We start from the raw sequence: 25,155 nt of genomic DNA on the forward strand, positions 1-25,155 counted from the left end.
AAGAGCGACATACATATAAATACGCAGACACAGCAACACGCACACATGCGGAGAAGGCTCTGCATTCCCGAGGGTGGGGATCTAGGCCCACCGGCCCCAGGGAGCTCCGCAGCCCCCTGGGGTGGGGCGGGGCGGGTGAGTCCTCGGGGGAAGGCTGCTTGTTCTCTGAGGTTCTGTCCACCAGCACCCAGACGACTCTGAACCAAATCCATGAAAGCTGGGTGCCGCAGGCCCGCGCTGCTGGGTACGCATGCGGGCAGCCTGTGTACTGGCACAAGGGTCCGGTCTCTCCCCCCCAGGGCTCTGGGGAATGGGGGTGCAGACAGAGGAGGGTGAAGGGGGCCCGCAGAGACGTCCTCTCCCCCGCCCCACGGGGTTCTGGCCTCCGGGAGGGGGGAGGGGCCTCCCTTATCTCTCGGCCTCCATGGCAGGGTGGGCTCTGGGTTCTGAGGTGGCCTGTTGGGGGACCAGGGGCGGCCAGTCTGACGCCGGGGAAGGGGGTGCCGGAGTCCACAGGGGCAGCTGCTGCGGCTGGTGGTGCTGTGCCCCGCCTGGGGGCGAGGCCGCAGCCGGCCAGCTGGGTGCCGCGAAGCTGCCGGTGGCGGCGAGCGGGAAGTGCGGCGGGGGCGACGTGGCCGTGGCGGCCATCGGGCTGCCGCTGCCTCCGCTGTGGAAGCTCTCGGAGGCCTTGAGACGGGAGAACATGGTGAGGGCATCGGGGAAGTTGGGGGGCGTGGCGGGGGTGTTGGCTGGAGTGCACATCTGTGGGGGAAGAGGAACAGAGAGGGAGGGGTGAGCACCCCTTTCTGGAAGGGCCCCGGGCTCCCATGAGGAGACACATGCCCCTTCCCTGGAGGCACCCCACCCTGCAGGCGGTCCACCAGCCAGGAGCTCACAGAGGAAAGGTGTGGTGCCCGAGACGGGCTGGCCCACTGTGCCTGCTGCCAGACTCCCAGGAGTCCCATCCCAGCGACTCTTCCATGGCCAAGAGCCACTGCACCGTCCTTGGCCCTGGGTGGCTTCCCCCTGCCCCGAATCAGGACAGCCCCGCACGGGTGCCCCTGGGGCTGCAGGGGACACTTACCATCTGGTGGTGATGGTGGCTGTAGGGGATGTTGGTCTCTTGGAAAAAGGCGCTGAGGGCCGTCTGCGGGAAGAAAGGCCCACGCTTACCCTCAGGACCCCTGTGGCCCTGGCCTGGCAAGTTGAGGCAGCAGGCCTGTCATCCCTCAACCCTCGCTGCAGCCCAAAGAGGCGCTGTGGACCTCTGGGCACGTCTGGTGGGTGGGGAGGACCCTCATGACACTGCCTGCCACCTGGCTGCCAGGTGCTTCCAGCTCACCTGACATGGGGGCCTGTCTCATGGGGAAAGGCCTCCGGCAGATTCTAGCCCTACTGCCACCAACTCCGTGGATGGCAAGTCCCTACTCCTCCCTGAGCCTCAGTTTCCTTGTCTATGAGCCAGAGGACGGCAAAGGCACCCAGATGTTGAGAGTCTGTAACCCACCTGCTCCTCTCCTAGGCTGGCCAAGGGACCCTGCCCTGGTTCTCGGTTTCTCCATCTGCACCACAGGGAGACGGGACTAGGTGGCTTGCAGGTTCCCCTCCCTAGCAGCAGTGACCTCCTGAGATCCACGGTCCAGCTGGGAGAGCCGGAATTAAGTAGGATGGTCTGGGGTTTGCACTGCTGTCCAGTTACCTGAGCCTTCCTTGGAATGTTCTCAAGGTGGTGGAGCAGGAGGAAGGCTGAAGTGGGGTTTGCACCCAGGACTGTGAGAAATGGGTGGAAAAGGGGGTGGCAGCTGGCTTGGGTCAGACAAGCTCCTCTAGTGACCCTGGGGGGCTGGGCCCCAGGGTGGCCTACGCTGGCATTGGTGTGTCCTGGTTCGGCCCCTGCAGGAGAGGCGTCCAGGAAAATAAAGGAACCAGCTGCTCTTGCGAAAGTGCTGGGTGAGGGAGCCCGTCAAGTGTGTGAAGGGTCTGCGAGCAGCTCTGCCCTCCATGGCTCCCCCCTCGGGCTCACCACCCCACAGCCCAGCGCTGTCAGCCCCTCCCCCACTCCCAACACAACCAGAAACCCAGCCTGGCTTCTAGGGCTTACCCTAGGGGTTTTATTATTAAAGTAAATTCAAGTGAATTACTCTGGGAATTTCCTGCTGGAGATGCCCTACCCCAGTGTCCCCAAACATGGGTGTGGGAGCTGGGGGGAGGGCCTTGATCTCTAAGCACCTCCTTGTGACACACACCCCCAGGAGCCTCAAGGGACACACCAAACCATTCCTCCCCCAACGGCAACTCTGAAGGCCATTGCTGTGTGTTAGGATTCCAGGGAGAAACGGTTGCCCTTTTCCTGCCTTCCTAAAGCACCCCCAACCTTAAAGCACACAGGTCCCCCTCCCCCAGCAGCCTTCTGTCCCCATTAACACCTGAATCACAGAGAGTATGACCCAAAAACAGGGCCTCCTGCTGCGCCAGCCCTCAGCCCAAGTGTGCAGCCAGCCAGGGGTGGAGGGCACAGAGGGGAGTTTACCACAAGGAACCCCACTCACTCCCAGGAAGATCTAAGGGTTGGATGTTCACAATCCATTTTTACCGTAAGTAGACCTCCCTACTATCAGCCTCCCCATTTTACACATGGTGAAATTGAGACTCAGGGAGCCTGGCGCACAGGGCTCCTACCCTGGGGGCCACCAGAGCTCCCCCGTCTGCAAGCTGCTCCTGCCCCTCCTGAGATCAGAGTTTTTCCCCAGGCATTTCCATTTTCAAAGTTACATTTTCAAGTCCTGTGACCAAGCGACACCAACCCGTGCTGCCTGAGTGACTGCCAGGCTGGTGCCAGGCTCTGTGGGCTGGTCTGAGAGTGCCTACAGGCAGGGCCGCTTCCCACCGGACACCTGCCTGCCCAGCCCCAAGCAGACAGGGGAGCTGTGTATGCAGATGTGGGACTCAAGCAAACTGCCATGAATGTGGTTTTGCAAGTTTTGCCACATCCAGCTCTTGAGACAAACGGGCTGATTAGGGAGCTTCCTGCAGGGTGGGGCTGCCTGGGTTGGAAGGGGGGCTGGCCATTCACTCCTTAGAGGTCAACTCACACGCCCCAGGTACAGCTGAGGAAACTGAGGCCAGAGGGTGGGACCTGCTCAGAGACACACAGAAGCCTCCCATCCTTTGATGTGAGGAGCACCGCAGGGTTAGCGGTTCCCCTGAGATCTCTGGTAGGAAAGTGAGCAAGGATTCCCCTGGGTGGACACGCCACTGCCTCCCCAGACTGTCCCAACCTTCGGGCAGCAATTCTGATCCCCATCCCACCCCCAGGAAGCTGAACTCCGAGTACCCTGGCTCCCTGTCCCTCCTACGGCCCAAATACCTTCCCTGAGCTCGCTCCCCCTCTAGAAACCAGGCTCTGAAGCCTGGACTAGGCACAGACTCTACAGACTGACTGGGGCTGTGACCTTACACTCGTGAGGGGAAGAGCTCAAGGGGCTCTGGCCTCATCCCTAGATACCATCCTGGGTTATTTCTGGGGCGGCAGAGTAGGGAAGGCCAGGTGGCCTCTTGGCAGCACAAGCTCTGGGCACTAGTGCCCCATGGGTCAGGGAGGCCTGGGGAGGTGGGGGCCAGGCTGGGGCAGCCCCACCTCCTGCCCAGCTGGCTGAAAGCTAGAAGCTACTGAACCGTGTATACCATGCCATGCACTGTGCAGGTAGATTCGCCAGCCAGCACAGAGGAGAGCACCTGGTGACGCCTCTGGATCAGGGTACACAGATGCGCACGTAGCTGTAGTGAGGGGCTCCGACACAACACCTGTACACATGTGTACACACGCGAGAGCACCGTCTGCAAAACGGCGACCTGTGGGTACACACCCCGCACCCGCGCCCCGGTGGACTGCGTGTTTACACACACACACGCCAACATGTCCACACGCAGCGTGGCGCGTGCGTAAATACAAATGCACATGTACGTGGACACGCGCTGCCGAGCTGTCCAGCCACACGCAGATCCTCAGACCCTGAGACCCACACACACCGGGCGGCTCCACCCGCGGGCTCGGGGCTCCCTTATCTCAAACCCGCGGCTCCCAAGGCGGGGGCGGCGTGGGCCCAGCTCGGTCCAGGCCTGGGGCGTCCTCCTTCCGGCCGCCCGCCCGTCTGTCCGTCTGGGCCTCGGTGCCGCCCCGCCCTGGCCGTTACCCGCACAAAAAGGGGGGCCCCCGAAACCGATCGCCTGGGAATTTGGGGGGCGGGGATTCGGGGCCGGGGGGGGCAGCCTGCCCCTCCCGCCCACCCCGAGCGGGCGGCGTTTCCGGGGGCCGCGTAGACGCGGCCGCGCCGCGGGGCCTGACCCGCACGCCGCGTGTGCGCGCTGCGGCCCGGCCGCCGGGGCGCGCGACCGCCGGGACTCCGGGCCGAGTGCGCGGGCCCGACCCCGGCCGAGCGCGCCGCGGCACGTGTCCACACCGGCCCGCACATGCCCCACTACACGCGTAGCCACGCGGGACGGACACCCGCGCGCCGGCCCCAGCCCGGCCGCGCACCTCGAACTGCCAGTGGGCCGCCTGCAGCAGCTGCTTCGCCTGGTCGGCTGCGCAGCCGGCCGTCAGCACGAACTGGTTGATCATGACCTGGTGCTTGAGCTCGTCCATGTTCACGGACATGGCGCCTCCGCCGCCTGCCCGCTCCGGCCTCCCGCCGCCGCGCGCCCCTTCGCCTCACGCGTCCACCATTAGCGAGCCGGCTCCGGCTAATACAAATATTTACTGTGCGGCTCTGACTCACCGAGCCTCGCCTCGCTCCTGGCCGCGGGGGGCATGCTGGGAGATGTAGTCCCGCGCCGCTTCCGCCGCGCTCGGCCGGGAGCCGCGGGCCGGGCTGGGGCCGAAGGTGTGTCTGAGCGTTGGGCGCCTACTGTGTGCAGAAGCTGGACGGGCACGTGCCCAGGCCCGTGACTGAACTGACGGGGGTCAGGAGACGGGGGCCACAGACACTGTGCATGGGCGCAAACACAGCCTCAGGGTATTTACCAAGACCCCAGTATCCCGAACCCCAATGTGGTTGGCATCCCACTGTGTTGAGTAGGCGCACTATTGGGGAGGGGGATGGGCCAATAATTTTGGCACAAATCAACAGCACTAGGGCCATAAGGCCCCGAAAGCCTGGCACACAGTCGGCGCCTACAGATACTCGTTCAGTAAATAAATTAATCTGCCCCTTAGGGTTCTGCCTAAAGTCACCGCCTCCAGGAAGCCTTCCGAGTCTCCCCAACACCCAGGGCACAAGCTCGCGTCGCCCACTTGTGACACGGGTCCCTCCCCGGCCTGGCGCTCCACCAAGCACACAGTATACCCGAGGAACGTCAGAGAAAGAGATAGCGACCGAGACAGGCAGGCGAGGACGGCAGTCTCTGGAGCCTCTGCGTACCCTCTGCGGGATGCTCGCACTTTCCCACGCAAAATCTTGTGCGCTTTCCCGGAAATCTCAGCTTTTAGCGTACGGACGCTAGGACCGCGCGGAGCCAGTTCCGGGGCGGCCCCGAACTCCCATTCCCAGAATGCCCTGGTTTATTTGCATCGTTCAGTCCTTGTGACGTCAAGTGAGTGAGGCCGAGCCTCAGCCAATGGGCTGTCGGGAGGTGTTAGGACCTGGCCATATAAGGTAAACAAAGCTGGCCGCCCAATGAGGCAGCAGCGGGGGCGGGCACTGGGTTGGGGCGGGCGGGGCGCGTCACGTGGAGGGCGGGGGTGGGGCTGAAGAGAGCGCGAGGTAGGGTGTTGCTGGCTGTGTTTACAGCTCCGCACGCGGCGCTTCCGGTTGACGTTGCGGGTCGAGAGTGTTGGGGTCGGACGGATTCGGAGCTGGGGTCGGGGGCTTCGTCACTCCGGCTCAGGATGACCTTATCCCGGTTCCCCGCGCTCCCTGGACACCAGTTTCATTAGTTGAGCAACTCTGTATTGGGCCCTTACTCTGTTCCTGGCTCTGATCTGGCCCGGGATGCAGAGAACAAACTCTAGAAGGGTCGGCTGGTGGATGGGGTGGGGGCGTGCATCAAAAATCCCAAGAACAGGAACTTCCCTGGTTGCCCAGTGGTTAAGAATCCTCCTGCCAATGCAGGGGACACGGGTTCGAACCCTGGTCCGGGAAGATCCCACATGCCGCAGAGCAACTAAGCCTCTGTGCCACAACTACTGAGCCTGTGTGCCACAACTACTGAAGCCCGCGCACCTAGAGCCCGTACTCCGCAAGGAGAAGCCACCACAATGAGAAGCCCGCGCACTGCAACGAAGAGTAGCCCTCTCTTGCCACAACTAGAGAAAGCCCGTGCACAGCAACGAGGACCCAATGCAGCCAAATAAATTAAAAAAGAAAAATCCCAAGAAGAGATGTAGAATTGCAAGTGTGGAAAGTGCCCTCAGGAAGCAGGCACAGGCCCTGGAGATGGTGGGCTAAAGGCTATTGAAGGGTTTTAGTACATCTGATCCGTTGTGTGCAGTAGGATCACTGTGGCTGAGCACTGTGGAGACCAGACGGTGGGAGAGAGGACCAGTCCGGGTCAGGCGATGTTCTAGGTGTGTCTGGTTCCAGGGGAGTCCGTCCCTGCCCAGGGATTTGTTGCAGAATTCGATTGAATGGAGGGAACTGTCCCACCCTGGGGGGAGGAGGAGGACCGGCAGGGCTCTGGGAGGAGCCCTTCCTGGGTCCCTCAACCCTTCCAGGGGATTCTGGCTTTGACTGGTAGGAGGAGGGGGATGGGAGACTGGTGGACAGGGCCTGAAGGCTCCCAAGGTTATGGGGGCTCCGGGGAGGCTGGGGCATCGGGATAGCTGGGGGAGGGAGGGGAGCCTGGAGCAGTGGGACTGCTAAGCGGCCTCTGAGGGCTGGAGATGGGAGCTTGGCCCTTTGGCAGGGAGAGGACTCAGTGTCCCCTTCAGGTGGGTGCCTCAACCCTGGCAGAAGTCACCTTGGGACTTATTTCCCAAGTCTACTTGGGAAATAAGGTTTCAGCCCTTTTCTGCCACATGGGGATCACTCAGGCTGCCCCATTTTTTGCAAACCTTGATGGTGCCAGGAGAGTTCTGCTCTTATTAAAAATGGCCCCTCACCTTCACAAAGCATCAGCGTGAATTAATGTGGACAAAGCGCTCAGCACAGCACGGGGTGGGCAGTTCTGAATGTCATTACCTCTATCACTATTACTAGTGGGACAGCAACAGGGCATGGTAAAGGTGAGTGGGTTCTGGAGCCAGACAGACCTGGGTGTCAGTCTTGACTCTGCCACTTAATGACTCTGATGTTGGGACAAGGTTCTCTGGCTCTGAGCTTCAGTTCCTTCATTTGTAGAACCCAAGGTAACAGCTCAGAACTCTCCCAGGAGTGCTCTGGGGAATTAATGCCTGTGGTGCTCAGAGCACCATTTTAGCACTCACCTCTTTGCCTCCATCTGGACCACTGTAGGGAACCCAAGCCCCATTTTACAGATAAGGAAACTGAGGCTGGAATCCAAACTTCCTTACACTCTTGACAGTGTTCAGAGCCAGTGGAGAAGAGCAGGCACCAAGTGGGACAGCAGGGTGTGTTTCTGGCCAAGGAGGGTGGGCACTGTCCTGGCAGGGACCACTGGGGGCTTTTCTTGCTTAGGGAGGCAGGAAGTACCTTCACCCCTTCCCTCACTCTCATCTGGGCACCACTCAGTTACCTGCCTAGACTTGCTCAGCCCAGAAGGAGCTCTTCCAGGCCAGCTGGCTGGCTGGGGTGGGGCAGGTGGGGCTAGCAGGAGCAAAGGTCACCCCTCTGGCCCCTATGGCCCCCCAGCCAGCTTGTTTTCCCAGGGGCAGCGGGAAGGAAAAAACAACCTTGTTTTCAGCCAGGATCAGCCTGGCTAGAGAGTGGACTTTGGATTTCTTAGCAGGCTCGGATTGGGCCTGACAGCTGGGGCCAGTAGATGGGGGGGATGGAGGTATAAAAGGGATTTACGGCAATGCCTTCATCTTACCTGAGGTCCAGGGAGGTTGAGGACCTTGGCAAAGTTGGCATAGCCAGTTGATGGTAGGCTCAGGACCCCGGGCTCCTCTCCACCTCCATTCCTTCAGTCACTCTGCAGATGTGTTTATCAGACATCCACTGGGTGCCTGGCTCTGGGAGCACAAGAATGAATAGGCAGGGATCCTGCCCCCTCAGAAGGCTTGAGAAGTCGACTTGAGGGATTCATACTAGCCGTGAAGTGTGCCTAGGGTCTTTCTTCATGTTTCAAAGGACCCAATACTGGCTGACTGAGGGGCCTTGAGATCTGGCCACTGCTTCACTCCTGACCTCTGTTCCTGAACTCTCCTGCCTACTTGATTCTAGCCACACTGGCCTTTGAGCTCATTGATCTTACTCAGCTTCTCAGGGCCTTTGCACATGCTGCTCTCCCTGCCTGGAACCTGGGCTGCCTACTCCCTCAGCGTTTGCCTGCTTGGCTCTTACTTGTATTTCAAGTCCTAGCTTAAATGTCACTTCCTCAGAGAAGCCTTCTCTGACTCCCCTATGAATAGTAGGTCTCTCCTAGTATTTCACTGCACCTCAGTCCATTCCCCTATAGCACCCACCACATTTTGTATTTATACACTTGTTCACCTTTAGTGTCTGTTTCCTCATTAGATGTTTCATATCTGGTGGTTTCACCATTTAATCTCTATTTCCTGGCTCTTTGCCTGTCTCATTGCTTTTCACATAGTAGCTGCATGATAAATATTTGCTGAATAAATAAATTAACCAGTGAAGATGTTGATAGTAGAACCAGTATCAAATAAAAAAGGGCCTGTCTCCCACTGGGGCATGGATAAGCACAGAAAAATATACCTGAAGTCCAAAGCTCTATTAAGAGGAATGTTTAATTGATCAAACATCAGCCCATGGAAATGACTGCCCTGGCCCATTATCTGTAGGGAGGACATGCTCTTAGGGTTATTTTTCAGTGGGAACATCTGGGCCCTCAATACTCTCCTTCCCTCCCCACAAGCAGGGAGACCGATAAATTGAATGCTGTGTTGGTATATCTATTTGTGTATATATGATTCAACAGAGTTATGTGATTCAACAGAAAGAAATTTAAAGTAAGGGAAGAAAGGTCACATGGGGTGGGGATGTCTTCAGGCTCATCTGGGGGCAAGAGACAGGGAATCTGGCACTGGAGCATTCCTGTCTCTGGGGTGGTAGGGGCTGGGAGTGGCAGGGGAGTGTGGCATTAAGAGGAGTGGCCTGGTTCAAATTCCAGCTTTATTACCACTTAACCTACTATGCAAGCTGAGTGGGTACTTCACTTCTCCTGGCCTCTTTCCTCTTCTGTAAATTGGGAATGAAAATAGAACCTACAACAGAGAATTAAAAGAGAGAATATGTGCATAGCCTTCAACACCAATGTCTGGCACATAGTAGGTGCTCAGTAAAGGGGGATCTTGGTTGCAGGGCAGAGAGGTTAAATCAGGCTCCAAGACCTGGACTCTCCCTTATAATCACACAAGTCCCTCACTTCCTTTATTACTTTTGGCTTCCCAGGTCCCCTGAAAATAGGAAGGTTGTATTCTGGGTTCTGGCGTCTGGAAAGGTGTAGGACTCACTTTAATGTGGACTGTGGTGAATTTACCATCTGAGACTCTTAGACAGCCTCTGCCCTCCCTAGCTCCTTTCTGGATAAACAGGCTTGTCTTGGGAAGTCACTTTCTTCTCAGAACTGCTGTTTCTCAAGTGAAAAGTAGGTAAAAACAGATCCTCACTTGGCCTGCTTACAGAGTTTTGTGTGAGTCACAAAGCCAAGAAAGTACATTGCAATCTGCGAGGAGGCTTTAACTCTAACCCTGATTCTTGTAAACTTGAGCACCCTTATGTGTGGCCCCCTCCCTTCTTTGTGCCTCAGTTTCCCTATATGTAAAACGGGGAGAGGTCTACTGCCTCCACGGGGGACTTTAAAATTATGTCTTCAAAGAATTGTTCTGGACGTGGAGTCAGAAAGATGCCTAGAGTTCTGGAAAAGGTGCTTCCCTTCCCCTGTGTGCACCGCTCCAGGTAATCCTGAGTTCCATCCCAGCTCTTTGCGGGTGGCAGGTACGGGTCTGCCCTCTGCTGGCCGGGCCAGGAGATTAAACCCTGGGAAGTGGGGAGAACCATGCTCCGGGAGTTATTTCAGAGAGGGAGTAAATGGAAGGCGTTGGTTCCTAGCAAGACCTATGTATGAACAGATTATTAAAAGGCTAAAGAGTTACGATGTTAGTCTTGTGCATGGAATGCAAAGGGAAGGATAGTTTGCAGTGTGGTTGATGGTTCCTCCCCTCTGGACTCAGGTCCACTTGGTTTGTCCCGGACCGTTTGTCAACAACTGCTGCGAGCCCGGGCGAGGAGCTTCCTGGGAAATGTAGTTCCTAGGTGGGTATCCCGCGCCGCCGCCGGGCACCCTCGGCGGCGAGGGGACTCCATTTCCCGAGGTGCCTCAGGCCTGGGGGGCGGAGGGCTGCCGTGGCGTCTGGCCCTGGGCTGAGCTGGGGGTGGGGCCTCGGAGGCCGAGCGCCCGCGGCTGTGGGCAAGCATCCGTGCGGCCTGGTCCCGGCCATGTCCGCGTAAGGACGCCTCCGCCCCCGCCGCCGCCGCCGCTGCCCCCATCCCAGCCTCGGCCCGGCCCGCCGTGCACCATGGGTTCCATCCTGAGCCGCCGCATCGCGGGCGTGGAGGACATCGACATCCAGGCGAACTCGGCCTATCGCTACCCCCCGAAATCCGGTGAGCGGCCGCCCCGGCCCGGGTCTCGGCCCCGGGTGCGGACAGCAAGGCGCGGGCTGGAGCGCGGGGCGGGCAGGGGGCGGCGGGGCTGGGCGCAAGATCCTCCTCGGAGGGTGGGCTGGGGGCTCTGCTCGGCCCGCGGCCCTTTCTGCAGCTTCCCTGCATGGAGGTCCACGCGCCCTCCGCCCGGACCCCGGGGCGTGGGTCGGTACGGCGCTGACTGCCTCGTCCCGGCTGGGTGACCTTGGGTCAGTCGGCTCACTCCTGCGCGCCTCAGCTCCCTCGTATGCACACTGGGGTATGCTCAATAGGAATCCCCCAGGGCTGGCGTGAGGTTCCGGGGCGCGACGCTTGGGAGGGCTTAGCACGGTGCCCGATGCTTCGCTTGTGCTTACAAAGTGGTCATTGTCAAAAGGATTGACATCATTCCATCGCCGGTTTTCCCTTTCTTTGGTGGCTTCTTGTGAAGACCCGGCCAGTGGTTCTGGACACTCTCCGTCCCGTCTGGACAGAGGCTTAGCTCTCCTGTGACCTGGCGCTTGTGTTTGGTGGGGGGGGGGGGGGGGGGAGGGGGGCTGGGCCCAAGGGGGCATAACTGTCGGTGGAAGAGGAGCTGGGAGTCCATGCTGGACAACCGGGGAATGGTTGGAAGGGACCTACCCGGTTCTCCAGTCTCCTTTTTTGTGGCTGAAAGACCTGAGCCCCAGGGAGGAAGTGACTTTCCCAAGGTCTCAGAACTGGATGGAAGCTCATCTGGGTGCAGGACCAGGAGTCAGACTACCAGACCAGTTGTACCCGTCCACAATGTTTTTCTGCCTCTGATGAGGAGTGTGGCCTGCCCTGGAACTTTAGTTCGGGTTCCTCGTGCTCCATCTCCTCGTCTGGTTACTTGCCTGGAAAGGAGAGAAGAAAGAGGACAGGGCATTTGGATATCATGGAGACTTTCAGACTGGGGCCTCTGATCCTGGCTTCTGAAGTATCTGATCCCATGTCGTGGTCTTCTAGGCCTCACAGTTGGCCTGTGGGCATCCCCTGGGCCAGGTTTCCTCTGAGTATGGTCCAGGACCACCTGCTTCCAACAGTGGGGAAGCTTGTTTAACATGCATTTCCCAGGCCCTGCCTCAGACTTGTTGGGGCCTGCTGTGGCCTAGGAACCTGCATTTAAAACCCACTCCTAGGGTGAGTCAGATGTCCACTCAAGTTTGAGAACTGCTTCACCCTCATTTTGGAAGGTGAAAGAAGGCAAGTGTTTGGGACCACCAGAGATAAAGGGAGTGGAGACTAGCAGTTCGGGGCAGTCAAAGAGGATGCAGTCAGAGCTGGGCAGAGGGCTCTGTTTACTACTAGGCATGGGAGATCTCCACGCCTGCTTGTTCCCAGGCACTAGGACAGGGCAGCCCAGCCTGGTATAGGGATCCCCTGGAGGCTAACATCCCCAGATCTGATGGAGCAGTTGTTTGAAGTCATCCTCTTCCACCTCTGATGTTCTTCCAGCCCATCTTTGGCTGAGTCATCTTAGGCAAGCTGCTTAGCCCCCTGGGTCATGGTTTCCTCATCTGTAAAATGGGCTGATCCTCATACAGTGCTCAGAACAGTGCTTAGCACCTAAGAGGTCCTTGAAAAATGTTAGCTGCTATAATGGCTCAAAAAGTAAATTAAGTGATCAACTTAGACTCTAATAGCAGTTAGCAGTGTCTTGGAAGAGGTATCAAAAAGTTTAAGGTGGTACCTCCTGTCACCTGGGAGCAGAGCAAACCTGATGTCCCTTCAGTTGGGCATTTGGACAAAATCACAAATACAAGGCACTTACAGCACTGCTTCTGGATTCTGTTTGGCAGACCTTGTTAATCAGTCAGGTCCACTCTGTGGACACCCGAGTCAGCCACAGTTAATCTGCTGGGGCTGGCACCCAGGTGAATACCATGGGCCACCTCGGTTTTGCTGCCAGCGACTGGAGTGCTTAACCTGTCCAGTCCAAAGGCTGTCCTCTCTGCTTCCTGTCCCTCGGGCCACCTTATTCTGGGAGGCAGTCTGGAACCTAAGCAGTACTTGAGTATGTTTCCCCAAGCATGGACTGGGGACGGAAGGGGGGGTTGAGATGATTTTAGGGACCATGGACTGTACAATCAATTTATGAGACAGTTGTTATCTTTTCAGGTCTCTGTCAATTTTGTTGATTATATTAGAAAGAATCATTGGGTGCTAGTTAGTATTTTTTTAACACCTCTGTAACACTGTCCGATTTTTTTCCAGCTTTATTGAGATATAATTGACATATAATGTTGTGTAAGTTTAAGGTGTGCAGTGTAATGATTTGATATGTGTATATATCGGGAAATGATTATCACAATAAGGTTACTTACACATCCGTCATCTCATGGTTATCTCTGTGTGTGTGTGTGTGTGTGTGTGTGTGTATGGTGAGGACTTTTAAAATCTCCTGTCCAATTTTCTTTTTTAAAAAAATACATTTATTTATTTATTTAATTTATTTATTTGGTTGCGTTGGGTCTTCATTGCTGCGCGCGGGCTTTCTCTAGTTGCGGCAAGCGGGGGCTACTCTTCGTTGCGGTGCGCGGGCTTCTCATTGCGGTGGCTTCTCTTGTTGCGGAGCACGGTCTCTAGGCACGCAGGCTTTAGTAGTTGTGGCACGAGGGCTCAGTAGTTGTGGCTTGCAGGCTCTAGAGCGCAAGCTCAGTAGTTGTGGCACACAGGCTTAGTTGCTCCGAGGCATATGGGATCTTCCCAGACCAGGGTTAGAACATGTGTCCCCTGCATTGGCAGGCGGATTCTTAACCACTGTGCCACCAGGGAAGTCCCTGTCCAATTTTCTTTTACTTTGAAGTTTTCAACATGCCCTGCAACAGTGCCTAGCTTAAATTTAACAGCATTTGCTTTGTTTTGATTGTATTTATTTATTTTACTCATAACAGCTTTATTGAGGTATCAATCGTGTGCCGTACAACTCATTCTTTGTAAACCTATGATCTGGCGATTTTTAGTAAACTTATAGAATTGTGCAACCATCACCACAATCAGTTTTAGATATTTCCATCATAAAAGTTTCCTTGCCTTATGCCTGTTTGCAGGCAGTCTCTGCTGTCACCTTCACCCCTACCCCATCACTGATCTGCTTTCTGTCGTTAAAATTTGCCCTTTCTGGACATTTCATATAACTGGAATCATACAGCATGTAGTTTTTTTTTGTGCCTGGCTTCTTTCACTTAGCATTGTTTTTGAGGTTCATCCATATATTGTACTTTACTGTATGGTTATAGTACATTTTGTTTATCTTTTCACCAGTTAACGAACACTTGGGGAGTTTCTACCTTTTGGCTATTATGAATAACGCCGCTGAACGTTTGTTTGGTGTGTTCAGTTCTCTTTAGTATACACCTAGGAGTGGAATTGTTGGGTCATATGTTTAACCTTTTGAGGAACTGCCAGACTGTTTTCCATAATGGCTGCACCAATTTACATTTATTCCCAGCAGCAGTGTATGTGGGTTCCAAATTCTCAGCATCCTTGTCAACACTTATTATTGCCTACCTTTTTAATTATAGTCATCCTAGTGGGTGTGAAGTGGTATCTCACTGTGGTTTTGATTTGCATTTTCCTGATGACTGATGATGTTGAGCATCTTTTCATGTGCTTATTGGCCGTTATATGTCGTGTGTGTGTGTGTGTGTGTGTGTGTGTGTGTGTGTGTGTGTGTTGGGAGGGTTGGCTCTTTTAGTCTTATTCACTTTTTAAAAGTTGGATTGTCTTCTTTTTGAGTTGTAAGAGTTCTTTATGGATTCTGGATACAGTGATACAATTCATTTATCAGCTCTGTGATTTGCAAATATTTTCTTGCAGTCTGTGGTTTGTCTTTTCATTTTCTTAATGGTGTCTCTTGAGGAGCAAAATTTTAAGTTTTGGTGAAGTTTGATTTATCATTTTTCTTTTTTTTTTTTTTGGCCACGCCACGTGGCTTGTGGGATCTTAGTTCCCCAACCAGGGATTGAAGCCGGGCCCTTGGAAGTGAAAGCGCGGAGTCCTAACCACTGGCCCACCAGGGAATTCCCTATCAATTTTTTTGATGGTTAATGTTTTTGGAGTTATATCTAAAAGATCTTTGGGTCTTCCCTGGTGGCGCAGTGGTTGAGAATCTGCCTGCTAATGCAGGGGACACGGGTTTGAGCCCTGGTCTGGGAAGATCCTACATGCCGCGGAGCAACTAGGCCTGTGAGCCACAACTACTGAGCCTGCGCATCTGGAGCCTGTGCTCCGCAACAAGAGAGGCCGCGATAGTGAGAGGCCCGCGCACCGCGATGAAGAGTGGCCCCCGCTTGCCGCAACTAGAGACAGCCCTCGCACAGAAACGAAGACCCAACACAGCCAAAAATAAATATAAAAATAAATAAATAAATAAAAAGATTACTGTAAAAGATCTTTGCCTACCTCAAGGTCACAAAGATTTTCTCCTATTTTTTTTTCTTGAAGTTTTATAGTTTTAGCTCATACATTAAGTCTTGTGATCCATTTTGAGTTAATTTTTTAATGTATGGTTTGAGGTAAAGATTTAGGGTTTTGTGTTTTTTTCTGCTTATGGATAGTCAGTTATTTCAACATCATTTGATGAAAAGACTATTCTTTTCCCATCACATTGCCATTTTACCTTCGTTAGAGATCAGCTGACCATAAATGTGAGGGTTTATTTCTGCACTCCACTGCCCTGCAGTCCCTTGCCCCGATCACACGGCTGGCTGGTCCCCAGCCAAGGGTCACGGCAGACGTTAGGACACCTCAATCAGGTTCTTAAAGAGAAGGTTGCAGGGCTTCCCTGGTGGCGCAGTGGTTGAGAATCCGCCTGCTAATGCAGGGGACACGGGTTCGAGCCCTGGTCTGGGAGGATCCCACATGCCGCGGAGCAACTAGGCCTGTGAGCCACAACTACTGAGCCTGCGCATCTGGAGCCTGTGCTCCGCAACAAGAGAGGCCGCGATAGTGAGAGGCCCGCGCACCGCGATGAAGAGTGGCCCCCGCCAGCCGCAACTGGAGAAAGCCCTCGAACAGAAACGAAGACCCAACACAGCCAAAAATAAATATAAATAAATAAATAAATTTATTAAAAAAAAAGAGAGAGAGAAGGTTGCAGATGGAAGCCCGGAGCACAGTAGGTCCCCACAGCAGTGCCTGGTCGTTGTTGGCTGCCATGGTTGGTTGTTCCTCCTTCTGCGTTACTATTGTTACTCATGTGTCTTAAAGCCATGTGGGCTGCCCTGCGCTGATGTTTGAGGGAGGTCATGGTAGGGACAGGTCACCCAAGAGAAGCGTCCGGAAGGGCAATCAGACATGTGATCCACTAACCCTGGAGGTGTGGGTGAACTATGCCCCAGACCTAAAGCTTTTGTATATCGGGTGCGTGTACTTTCAGAGCATTTTTACCTCCTTTATCTCACTTGAACTTTGCCATGTTCTCGTGACACTAGACTTTTGTCCTCTTTGGCAGAGGAACTAGAAATCAGGCTGATTTTTTCTCCCAGCACCTGGGCCTGCACACGGTAGGTGTTTAATAAATGCTTGTGCAGCAGGCCTTGCGGAAAACAACCCCCCTCTCCCTAGTGTACAAGCTGCTCAGACTGGGCTGCATCTTATCCCCTGGGGTGTCAGGTGGGGGTCCGGGGACTCCTGGGCCTGCCGCCACGCGGTGAGGGGCCTGAGGTGTGTGCCAGGAGACTTTGGTGTGTACTTTTGTGTTGGTGGCAGTTTAGAGATGTCTGCTTATGAGTGCTGCCACGTGTGTTGGGTTTGCCCTTTCTGAAGTGGGGCCTTGCCGACTCTGGTTAATTGGTGCCTGAAGGAAAGAACCGAGGCAGGTGTTGTAAGACGAGGGAGGACTTTTTGTGTCACCGAGGGCGTCCTCTGTCACTGGGGACATTCTGGGTCCCTGGGCCCCATCACTGTCCCGAGGCAGTGAGCTTGTGCTCCGAGCCCCAGGGTCAGTGGCAGAGGGGTGGGGTGTGGGGAAGGGGCTCCACCTGCACACGGGGGTTTCACCTTCGTGCTCCGAGTCCTGCACCATCATCGCCGGCATCGTGCCACCTGTGCCCGTTCACAGAGCAGAACTAGTTCTGTGCTTCTGCTCACATGAACTCGGTTTGGATTTTATCATTGTAAGAGCTGTATAAATAAGCTGTATTTTCGGAAGTTCAGTAGTTACATTTTAGGTAAAAACAACAACAGCAAAACAGCAGAAACAAAAACCCTTTAAGTTGGCCATGGCGGGTGGGCATCTGAGGACCTGTCTCCCTGAAGGAGAAGCCAGTTGCTTAGGTTTAGAAGCCTTCGGTGGGCACTTGGGCCCTGTGGCCACTGGGGCTGAGGTTTGCTGTGTCGCATGCCCTCGGGGTTTTGAGCACCCAGAGGTCCCTGCATCCTTGCATCCCTGCAGAGCTCCTGGGCTTTGCTGCACTCTCCTGTTGGTCAGTGGAAGAAGCCGGGCTTGTGCTGGTTAGGCTGGCCAGCCGGCTGGCAGGCCTTTCGCCTGGTGCCAGGAGGTTGGTCGTGGCGCGGAGGGCCCAGCTGCCTAGCATCAAAGGGGGGTCTGCACACATGTTTTCATCCTCACGGTTGGGGTGGCCTTTGCTGTGCTGACAACACACCCTTCCACCAGCAGGGTGGGCACAGGCGGAGCTTAGCTCAGCACTGTGAGTGTGAGCCCGCCTCAAGGGGTCTTCAGCCCCCACCTGCCTGCAGAGCCGAGGCGGAGCACTGGATTCAGAGTCCAGCGGCCCCACGCCAGTGACTTGCCCTGTGGCCTTGAGCCGGTCACTTGCTCCCGGGCCCCTTTCAGTTGTGACTCTGTGAGTCCACGGGAGCTGGCGGGGAGGGACCAAGCCCTGGTCCAGCCGAGCCTGTGTTTTTCAGGGGCCTGGCAGTTTCCTGGGCACGTCCTGCACTTCCTGGATGACCCCGCGAGCAATGACCACTGCTGCCTGCCTCACCTCCCAAGTCCGGTGCCGGGGGCCAGACGCCGGCACGGGGCCACGTGCAGTGGGCGTTAACCGTGTGTGTTTCCGTGTGGTCAGGTACAGCCATCAGGCCTCACGTTTCTGTGTTGTCCTGTAAAACGCAGGGCAGTGGTGCCACACATGCCACCCACACAGCGTCGGACTCAGGCTCAGTGAATAACAGTGGACTTGTTCAGTTCTGCCAACTGTCCCCGCGTCTGCCCAGCTCCCCAGAGCTGGGGGAGCCAGGCCCAGCCGCCGCCTGGCCCGCGCCCCTGCTGTTTGCAGACAAGCCGGTGGTGTGGAGCAGCATGGGGGGGGCCACTCGCTGTCTAGAAATCATGGCCGGCTCTCTCCGAGCTGGGAGGGGAGGGGGAGGCTTGGGAACGACTGACACGGGAACATCTGTCCACCCCTGTGTGTGCAGTGCTTGCAAAGAACCCATTTTCTCATCCTTTCATCCTACTCGGCGTTGGCTTGGTTCTGGGCGCCCGGCACCCGCAGAGCAGGCCTTCTGGGGGGTCCACTGTTCTGATAACTGCCGCATTCTGTTACCCGGGTCTCCTGCCCCTGTGATAGCCCTGAGTGACCAGATGCCCGCAGTGCTTTAGGGGGGAATCAAAAGAAGGAATTGTATTCAGTTCAGTGCTGTAGAAAACGTGTGGCGTATGCACGTATGTACATGTACAGCCAAAGTGTAACATATTGAGGAGACGTACAGGTCAGGAGCTTCCGCTTGATGAACCATCACCAGGTGGGCGTGCTGAAGGAATAGAAGAGTAGCAGCCCCCAAAGCCCCCGGTGCCCGCCCCAATCTCTGCCCCCTCCTCCCTGGGAGGCCCCCTCTGGACTCCAGTGGAGGTGAGTTTTGCCTGTTTCTGAACTTGGTATGAACGGAAGTGGATGCTCTTGGCTGCACGTCGGGTGGTGAGAGGGTGGACGCTGTCAGTGGGGCGGCAGTCGGTTTCCTGTCTCTGCTGCGTGACATCCCAGTGTCTGCCGGTGCTACCGTGTGTTCATCCACGAGCTCACGTGGAGGGCGCTCGGGGAGTTTCCGGTTTGGGCTCTCATGAATGATGCTGGGTGGACACTCTTGTGACTGGCTTTGGTTCCCAGGAGTCTGATTTCTTTGGGTCCATTTTTTTTTTCACTTTTAAAAGTAATTGGTAAATTCCACATAACAATGACCATTTTACCCGTTTTAAGTGTGCAGTTCAGAGGCATTAAGTACATTTACACTGCTGTGTAGCCATCCGCACCATCATCCCCATAAGTCTTCCTCTTGTGAAACTGAAACTCTGTCCCTATTAAACAATAACTCCCATTGCCCTCTCCCCCAGCCCCTGGCAGCCACCACTGTACTTTCTGTGTCTCGTCTTGACAATCCCAGATACCCATCTCTTTGGGTCTGTTTTCATACCTGGCAGTGGGTCTGGCACCCTCGGGTGCGCGTGTGCGGAGTCCACAGCTTTTACAATATTGTGGCGGGTTGAGCCCGTTCACGCTCCCACCAGCAGAGCGTGAGTTCCAGGGGCTCTGTGTTCTCACCAGTGCTGGCTGGTGTCGTGTGTGTGTGTGTGTGTGTGTGTGTGTGTGTGCTATTCTGTTGCTTTTCTCTTTAATATTAGCCATGGATGTCTTGTGGTAGTTTTAATTTATTTTTCCCAGATGACCAGTGAGGCTGGGCACCTTTTTGTGTGTAAATTGCCATTCATTTCTCTTCCTCTTTTTGTGAGGTCTTTTGCATTTTTTTTAAAAAAATACTGGATTGTCTCTCTTGTCTCACCTACTTGCAGGAGTGCTTTCCTAAGTACTTTTTATTACATTTTGAATTCTTTGGAGATTGACTGTCCGTGGCATTTATGCCAACTCTCTTAGGCAGAAATGGAATGCACTGCAGCCTGGTGGGTAGCATCTCTAGAACCCAGGATGGGGAACCAAGCACCGGAAGCCAGGAGAAGCAGAACACAGAGCCCCGTCCTCTCTGGCCTCAGTGTCATGCTGCTATGACAGGCATAGAGCTGACTTCACCCACCGGAGGCCCTCAAGGACCGAGTCCTGTGGTCTTGGGTCCAGTTCCCGGGGTCGGGGGGAGGGGAATGTGGGGATGGCCCAGCACAGTCTGGTGTTCGCTGCCGCCAACCAGCCGTGTCCAGGGGCTGGGAGCTGTGTGTTCTGGTGGCAGCTGGGGCCCACCTCTGTGTGTGGTGGAGGCCGTGTCCAGAAAAGGGGTGAAGCTGGGGAGGACCCCTCCCCCCAAAAGAGGCGGCTGCAGCACCTTCCAGGAACTCAGCAAAGCAGAGTCCTTGCTTGGTCAGAGCTGTTCTCAGCTCACTGTTCTTCCCTCCATGGGAGGGGAAGGGGTGCAAGCTTTTTACTTGCTGTGTCCTCTCTGGTAAGGCTTTCACACGGCAGGGAGGTTTTTCAGGTGTCTTGTCACCTGTGTAAAGCTCCTTTGCATAATTGGCTCCTTTTATCCTTAAGGCATCCCCAGCAGCCCTCTGTCTGTAGTCTGCAGCTGGTGGTGTTCACCGAGGCCTCGTGTTACAGATGGGGACGCTGAGGCCCAGAGAGGTTGGGCTGCGCTGAGTCCCCCAGCCTGAGTGTGGGGAGCAGAGAAGCTATTCTGTGCAATGTGTGAACGCGACCCAGGGGAATCGCTGAGCTGCGTGATTACGGTGGGTGGGCCCCAGGGGTCGGTCTCTGTACACTGTTTGGGAACAGCCTCTTAGCCCAAGGGGCTGTCTCTCACCTGGCGGGGTGATCTCATGGGCCTGGAGATGCTTCGAGATCAGCCCTCTCTGAGGGCAGTGACATCCTGATCCCTGTTGGTCAGGCCCAGCTGGAGCTTAGTGGCAGCGGATGTCAGGAAGCTGGTAACCGGGAATATCTGTGCTGTGGTAAAATGAGAAGAATTTTTGGCCAGTGGAATCAATGAACTGTTCCCAGACTTCTCACCTTCCCCGCTCCCCTCCACCCAAGTGGGAATGACTAGGAGGCAGCTGAGCGAAGCCACACCCAGTGCCCAGGTTCCAGGGCCACCTGTGTTTCTTAGAAGGGGGCCCCAGGGTGTCTTTGTCAATATCACGGTTTACCCGGCAGGGGTATCCTGATTTATAATAAGAAATACAAATTTGGTCTTCATCCGTTTCTGGCACAGAACTCCTCAAACCCTTGGAATTTCCTAAGGGATCAGTGATAAAGTGAAATGGGTGTCTTTTGATATTCTTAACAGATTCCTTTCAACCACACCTGAGTTTATACTAATGAGGTGACTTTTGGAAAGCACCTGAGGATGTGGGCTAGTTGCCGGTGGAGCCAGCCATGAGCTTAGAGGGCTGGAGATTGAGATGATGGCCAGTGGCCAATGATGTAATCGGTCTTATCTATGTAATGAAGCCTCCACAAAGACTCAGAGGGGCCAGGTTTGGAGCGCTTCTCAGTTGGTGAACAATGAGGAGGTGCTGGGAGGGTGGCACACTCGGAGGGCATGGAATCTCCGCAGCCCTTCCCACGTGCCTTGCCCTGTGCTTCCCTTCCATCCGGCTGTTCCTGAGTTGTATCCTTTTGTAATAAACTGATAATTTAGTAAGTGAACTGTTTTCCTGAGTGCTGTGAGACACTCTAGCAAATTAATTGGACCCGAGAAGGGGGTCCTGGGAACTTTGATTCATAGCTGGTGGGTCAGAAGCATAGGTGATCACCTGAACTTGTGATTGGTGTCTGAAGTGGGGTAGGGGTTTGCAGTCGTATGGGCTGAGCCCTTATCTTGTGGGATCTGACAGTGTCAACTGTGTCCAGGTACATGGTGTCAGGATTGAAATAAGTTTGTAGGCCACCCGGGCAGTGTTGGATGAGAATTGGAAAATTGCCTAGTGGGTTGAAAACACTGGCTGGGCTGGCATCGTTGAGGACGCAGCTCTGGGTCAGCATGGGTTGTCAATGAGGACGCCACCTCTCACTGGTAGTGTGGCTCGAGCAGTTCCTTGATCTCTCTGTTCCTCAGTTTCCATGATTGTCACATAGGAATAAAGGTGTCATTCATCCACCTTCATTGGGCCTCTGCTGTGTCCAGGCCAGGGTGGTGATTACTGGGCTTGTCGGGATCAACACCATGCAGAGAGTTGGGCAAAGGCCTGCCAGGAGGGCACGGGAGGCCTCCGGGGAGTTGCAAGGCCGGAGCAGCCCATTGGGCCAGAGGGGATGGAGAGAGCTCTGGGATCCGGGACATGGGCGGGGAGATGGTGCGGTGGGGTGGGCAGCGCAGAGCAGAATAAGAGTCTGCTGCAGAGTGATGAGCCGGAGCCTGGCCCGTGGGTTGAGCGAGGCCTGTTTGCCCTTGGGGATAACATCAGTGTCCCTGGTCCAGAGTGTCTGGAGTGTGGGGGGCGGAGCCTGGGTTACCTGAAAATGCGCTGGAAAGGGCACTGGGATCCCATGTTCCCGAGACAGACGGTCCTTGGGCCTCGTGGGGCTCCTGGGGATGTGGGCATCCCATCTCCAAGATGCACAGTCCTGCTCTTGGGTCGAGGAGAGGTGAGGGTCGTCTGCGTGGGGGTCGCTCCATGTTCTGCATGCTGGAGGTGCTGAGCAAAGGCCTCTCTGAGCACATGGAGGTCTGAGCAATGCACAGGGTGAGCCAAGGACAGTTGGGGTGTGAAAGTGTGGGCAGAGGATCAGCCCGCAGAGACCTCGAGGCCAGAGGCACTGCTGTGCAGGAAGGACTTGGAAGGAAGGTGGGCCGCTGCTGAGACTGGAGGTGGGAGGTGAGGGGCTCAGGCCTGTGAGCCCCTGAGGAGTCGGGGTGCAGGTGGGAGCTCTGAAGGGGTCCCGGGTTGTGTGCAGACATCGCATTTGCGTTTTAAGGGACCACCTGGAACGGCGTCTAGTCTGAGGATGCCCTGCTGCAGGAGCTCCGCCTCTGACGATGTCTCTTCACTCAGATCTCGGGGGAAACCAGGAGTTGATGAAGCCATGGAGCTGCCCTGTGGCTGTGGTGGTCGTAGTGGTGGCTGTCCCCACAGGGATGCTGGGTGGCACCTGTCCTGCCCAGCTTCTTTCTGTTGTGGGTGTTTCAGAGGTTGGGAGATTTGGGTGAATCAGGCAGGATCACCTCCCGAAGGCCCCACCTCCTAACACCATCACATTGGGGCTTAGGTTTCAACATGTGAATTTTGGGGGACACGAACATTCACTCTATAGCAGGGTTCCAGACTCTGGTCTCTTGATAAACTCAGGTTTTAATAGAACTCTGGGGCTTCCCTGGTGGCGCAGTGGTTAAGAATCCACCTGCCAATGCAGGGGACACGGGTTCGAGCCCTGGTTCAGGAAGATCCCACATGCCACGGAGAAACTAAGCCCATGCACCACAACTACTGAGCCCGCGTGCCACAACTACTGAAGCCCGTGCACCTAGAGCCCATGCTCTGCAACGAGAAGCCACAGCAATGACAAGATGGTGCACCGCAATGAAGAGTAGCCCCTGCTCGCCACAACTAGAGAAAAGCCCACGCGCAGTAACGAAGACCCAACGCAGACAAAAATAAAAATAAATAATAAATAAATAAATTTATTTAAAAAAAATAGAACTCTGGGTGCATAGCCAGTGTTCTTGGGGAGAACATTGAGGGCATGGTTTACTGTTCCCTCTCTCTCCCCGCCTCCTCGGAGATTCCTATCTGTTTGGCGTGGATCCTGCCTGACCCTTTCTTTCCCCTAGAGTCCATCTGTGCTCTCTATGCTGACCAACACTTTGCCTTTTGACTCTGATCCCAGGGAGATCTTTGCGCGTCCTGGCACCTGGCTCTTTAGCAGGGTTAGTTCACTTAAGCAACTAGAATGTTTCCAGTTTTCGGTTGTAAATGATGATCGTCACACACATGCGCACAGCTAGATGTGTAAAAGTGGAACACACAAAACAGAAAGGAACCCCAGAAGTCCGCTCGGCTCGCTCTGTGGCCCGTGAGGAAGGGGCAGCACCTCTCTGCCTCCACCTCCACAGGCCGTCACAGAAACAGCCTTGATTTTCCTCATCCTGGAAGATGATGAACACGTGTCTGCTTTACACCTGACTTGTCCTTCCACGCCTGACATATGTAAAGGAAAACAGCCGAGTTTAGGGGACGCTGGGAGCCTCCCGGGAAGGGCACTCTTGGTCTTTGTTTTGGTGGCTGTTCATCTGTTTGTCATCCAGGTCACTGGGACACCCATAAGTAGGGCAGAGTCTGAATCCCTCGGGCAGAGAGGAGGTGAACTGTCTGAGCCCGAGTGTCCCTTGGCTGCGACAGCAGAGAGGGGACAGAGACATGGATTTGTTTTAGCCATAATTTTAAAAAATTAAAGTATAGTTGATGTAACAAATAACAAATGCTGGAGGTGGGTGTGGAGAAGTGGGAACCCTCCTGCACTGTTGCTGGGAATGTAAATTGGTCCAGCTACTATGGAAAGCAGTATGGAGGTTCCTTAAAAAATTAAAATAGAGATGCCATATGATCCAGTGATCCCACTCCTGGGCATATATCCAGAGAAAACTCTAATTTGAAAAGATACATGCACCCCAGTGTTCATAGCAGCACTGTTTACAATACCCAAGACATGGAAGCAACCTAAATGTCTATTGACAGATGAATGGATAGAGAAGGTGTCGTACATATATACAATGGAATATTAGCCATAAAAAAAGAATGAAGTAATGCCATTTGCAGCAACATGGATGGACCTAGAGATTATCATAAGTGAGGTATAAAAACAAATACTAATTATCACTTATATGTGGAATCTAAAATATGACACAAATGAACTTATCTATGAAACAGAAACAGACTTACAGGCATAGAAAACAAACTTATGGTTACCAAAGGGGAAATTGGTGGGGGGGATAAATCAGGAGTTTGGGATTGGCAAATGCAAGCTAATGTGTATAAAATAGAAAAACAACAAGGTCCTACTGTATAGCACAGGGAACTATATTCAATATCTTGTAATAAACTATAATGGAAAAGAAAAAAATAAGACGGGTGAAAGCAAAAAATATATATGTATTTATAAATATATAGATAGACAGTTGATGTACAATGTTATATTAGTTTTGTACTGTTGATACATAGTGATTTGACACTTGCATACATTATGACAAGTCTAGTAACCATCTGTTCCTGTGCAAAGTTATTATGATATTATTGACCGTATTCCTTATGCTGTACATTACGTCACCATGACTTATTTATTTTATAAGTGGAGGTTTGTACCTCTTAATCCTCTTCACGTATTTCACTCAGCCCCCTCCCTCTGCCAACCACCTGTTTGTTCTCTATATCTATGAGTCTGGTTTTGTTTTGTTTGTTTGGTTTTGTGTTTTAGATTCCACACTTAAGTGAGTTCACGTGGTATTTGTCTTTCTCTGACTCATTTCA

The 25,155-nt window shown here is 54.4% G+C and overlaps 2 protein-coding genes across 6 annotated transcripts in view; one reads left to right on the plus strand and one right to left on the minus strand.

Moving 5' to 3' along the window:
• Positions 1-266: 266 nt before the first annotated feature.
• Positions 267-4,774, minus strand: UBALD1 (UBA like domain containing 1). 2 transcript variants are annotated; one of them, XM_068524478.1, is made up of 3 exons: positions 4,625-4,774; positions 1,085-1,147; positions 267-762 (listed from the first exon to the last, which is right to left on the minus strand). In XM_068524478.1, exons 1-3 carry the CDS (start codon positions 4,655-4,657, stop codon positions 409-411), a joined length of 450 nt encoding a protein of 149 aa, XP_068380579.1. In that variant the 5' UTR covers positions 4,658-4,774; the 3' UTR covers positions 267-408. The 2 variants fall into 2 exon arrangements, with proteins under 2 accessions (XP_068380579.1, XP_068380578.1); XM_068524477.1 differs by having other exon boundaries at positions 4,538-4,772.
• Positions 4,775-10,530: 5,756 nt separating this feature from the next.
• The window catches only part of MGRN1 (mahogunin ring finger 1), a 61,433-nt gene continuing 46,808 nt past the window's right edge, over positions 10,531-25,155 (plus strand). For all 4 annotated transcript variants that reach the window (XM_068565742.1, XM_068565743.1, XM_068565744.1 and 1 more), the window contains exon 1: positions 10,531-10,748. In XM_068565742.1, coding sequence (XP_068421843.1) covers positions 10,661-10,748 — 88 coding nt within the window. In that variant the 5' untranslated portion in view covers positions 10,531-10,660. The remainder of the gene's footprint in view (positions 10,749-25,155) is intronic.

The sequence above is a fragment of the Eschrichtius robustus genome, chromosome 16 (assembly GCF_028021215.1).
Source record: "Eschrichtius robustus isolate mEscRob2 chromosome 16, mEscRob2.pri, whole genome shotgun sequence".
Lineage (NCBI taxonomy): Eukaryota > Metazoa > Chordata > Mammalia > Artiodactyla > Eschrichtiidae > Eschrichtius > Eschrichtius robustus.

Bases quoted from the DNA above. Each gene is read 5' to 3' on its own strand.
- UBALD1 (XM_068524477.1), bottom strand. From the start codon at position 4,657: ATGTCCGTGAACATGGACGAGCTCAAGCACCAGGTCATGATCAACCAG. The intron at 1,148-4,537 runs GTGCGCGGCCGG...TTCTTCCCGCAG, and splicing joins CGGCCCACTGGCAGTTCGAG to ACGGCCCTCAGCGCCTTTTT. The intron at 763-1,084 runs GTAAGTGTCCCC...CTTCCCCCACAG, and splicing joins GCCACCATCACCACCAGATG to ATGTGCACTCCAGCCAACAC.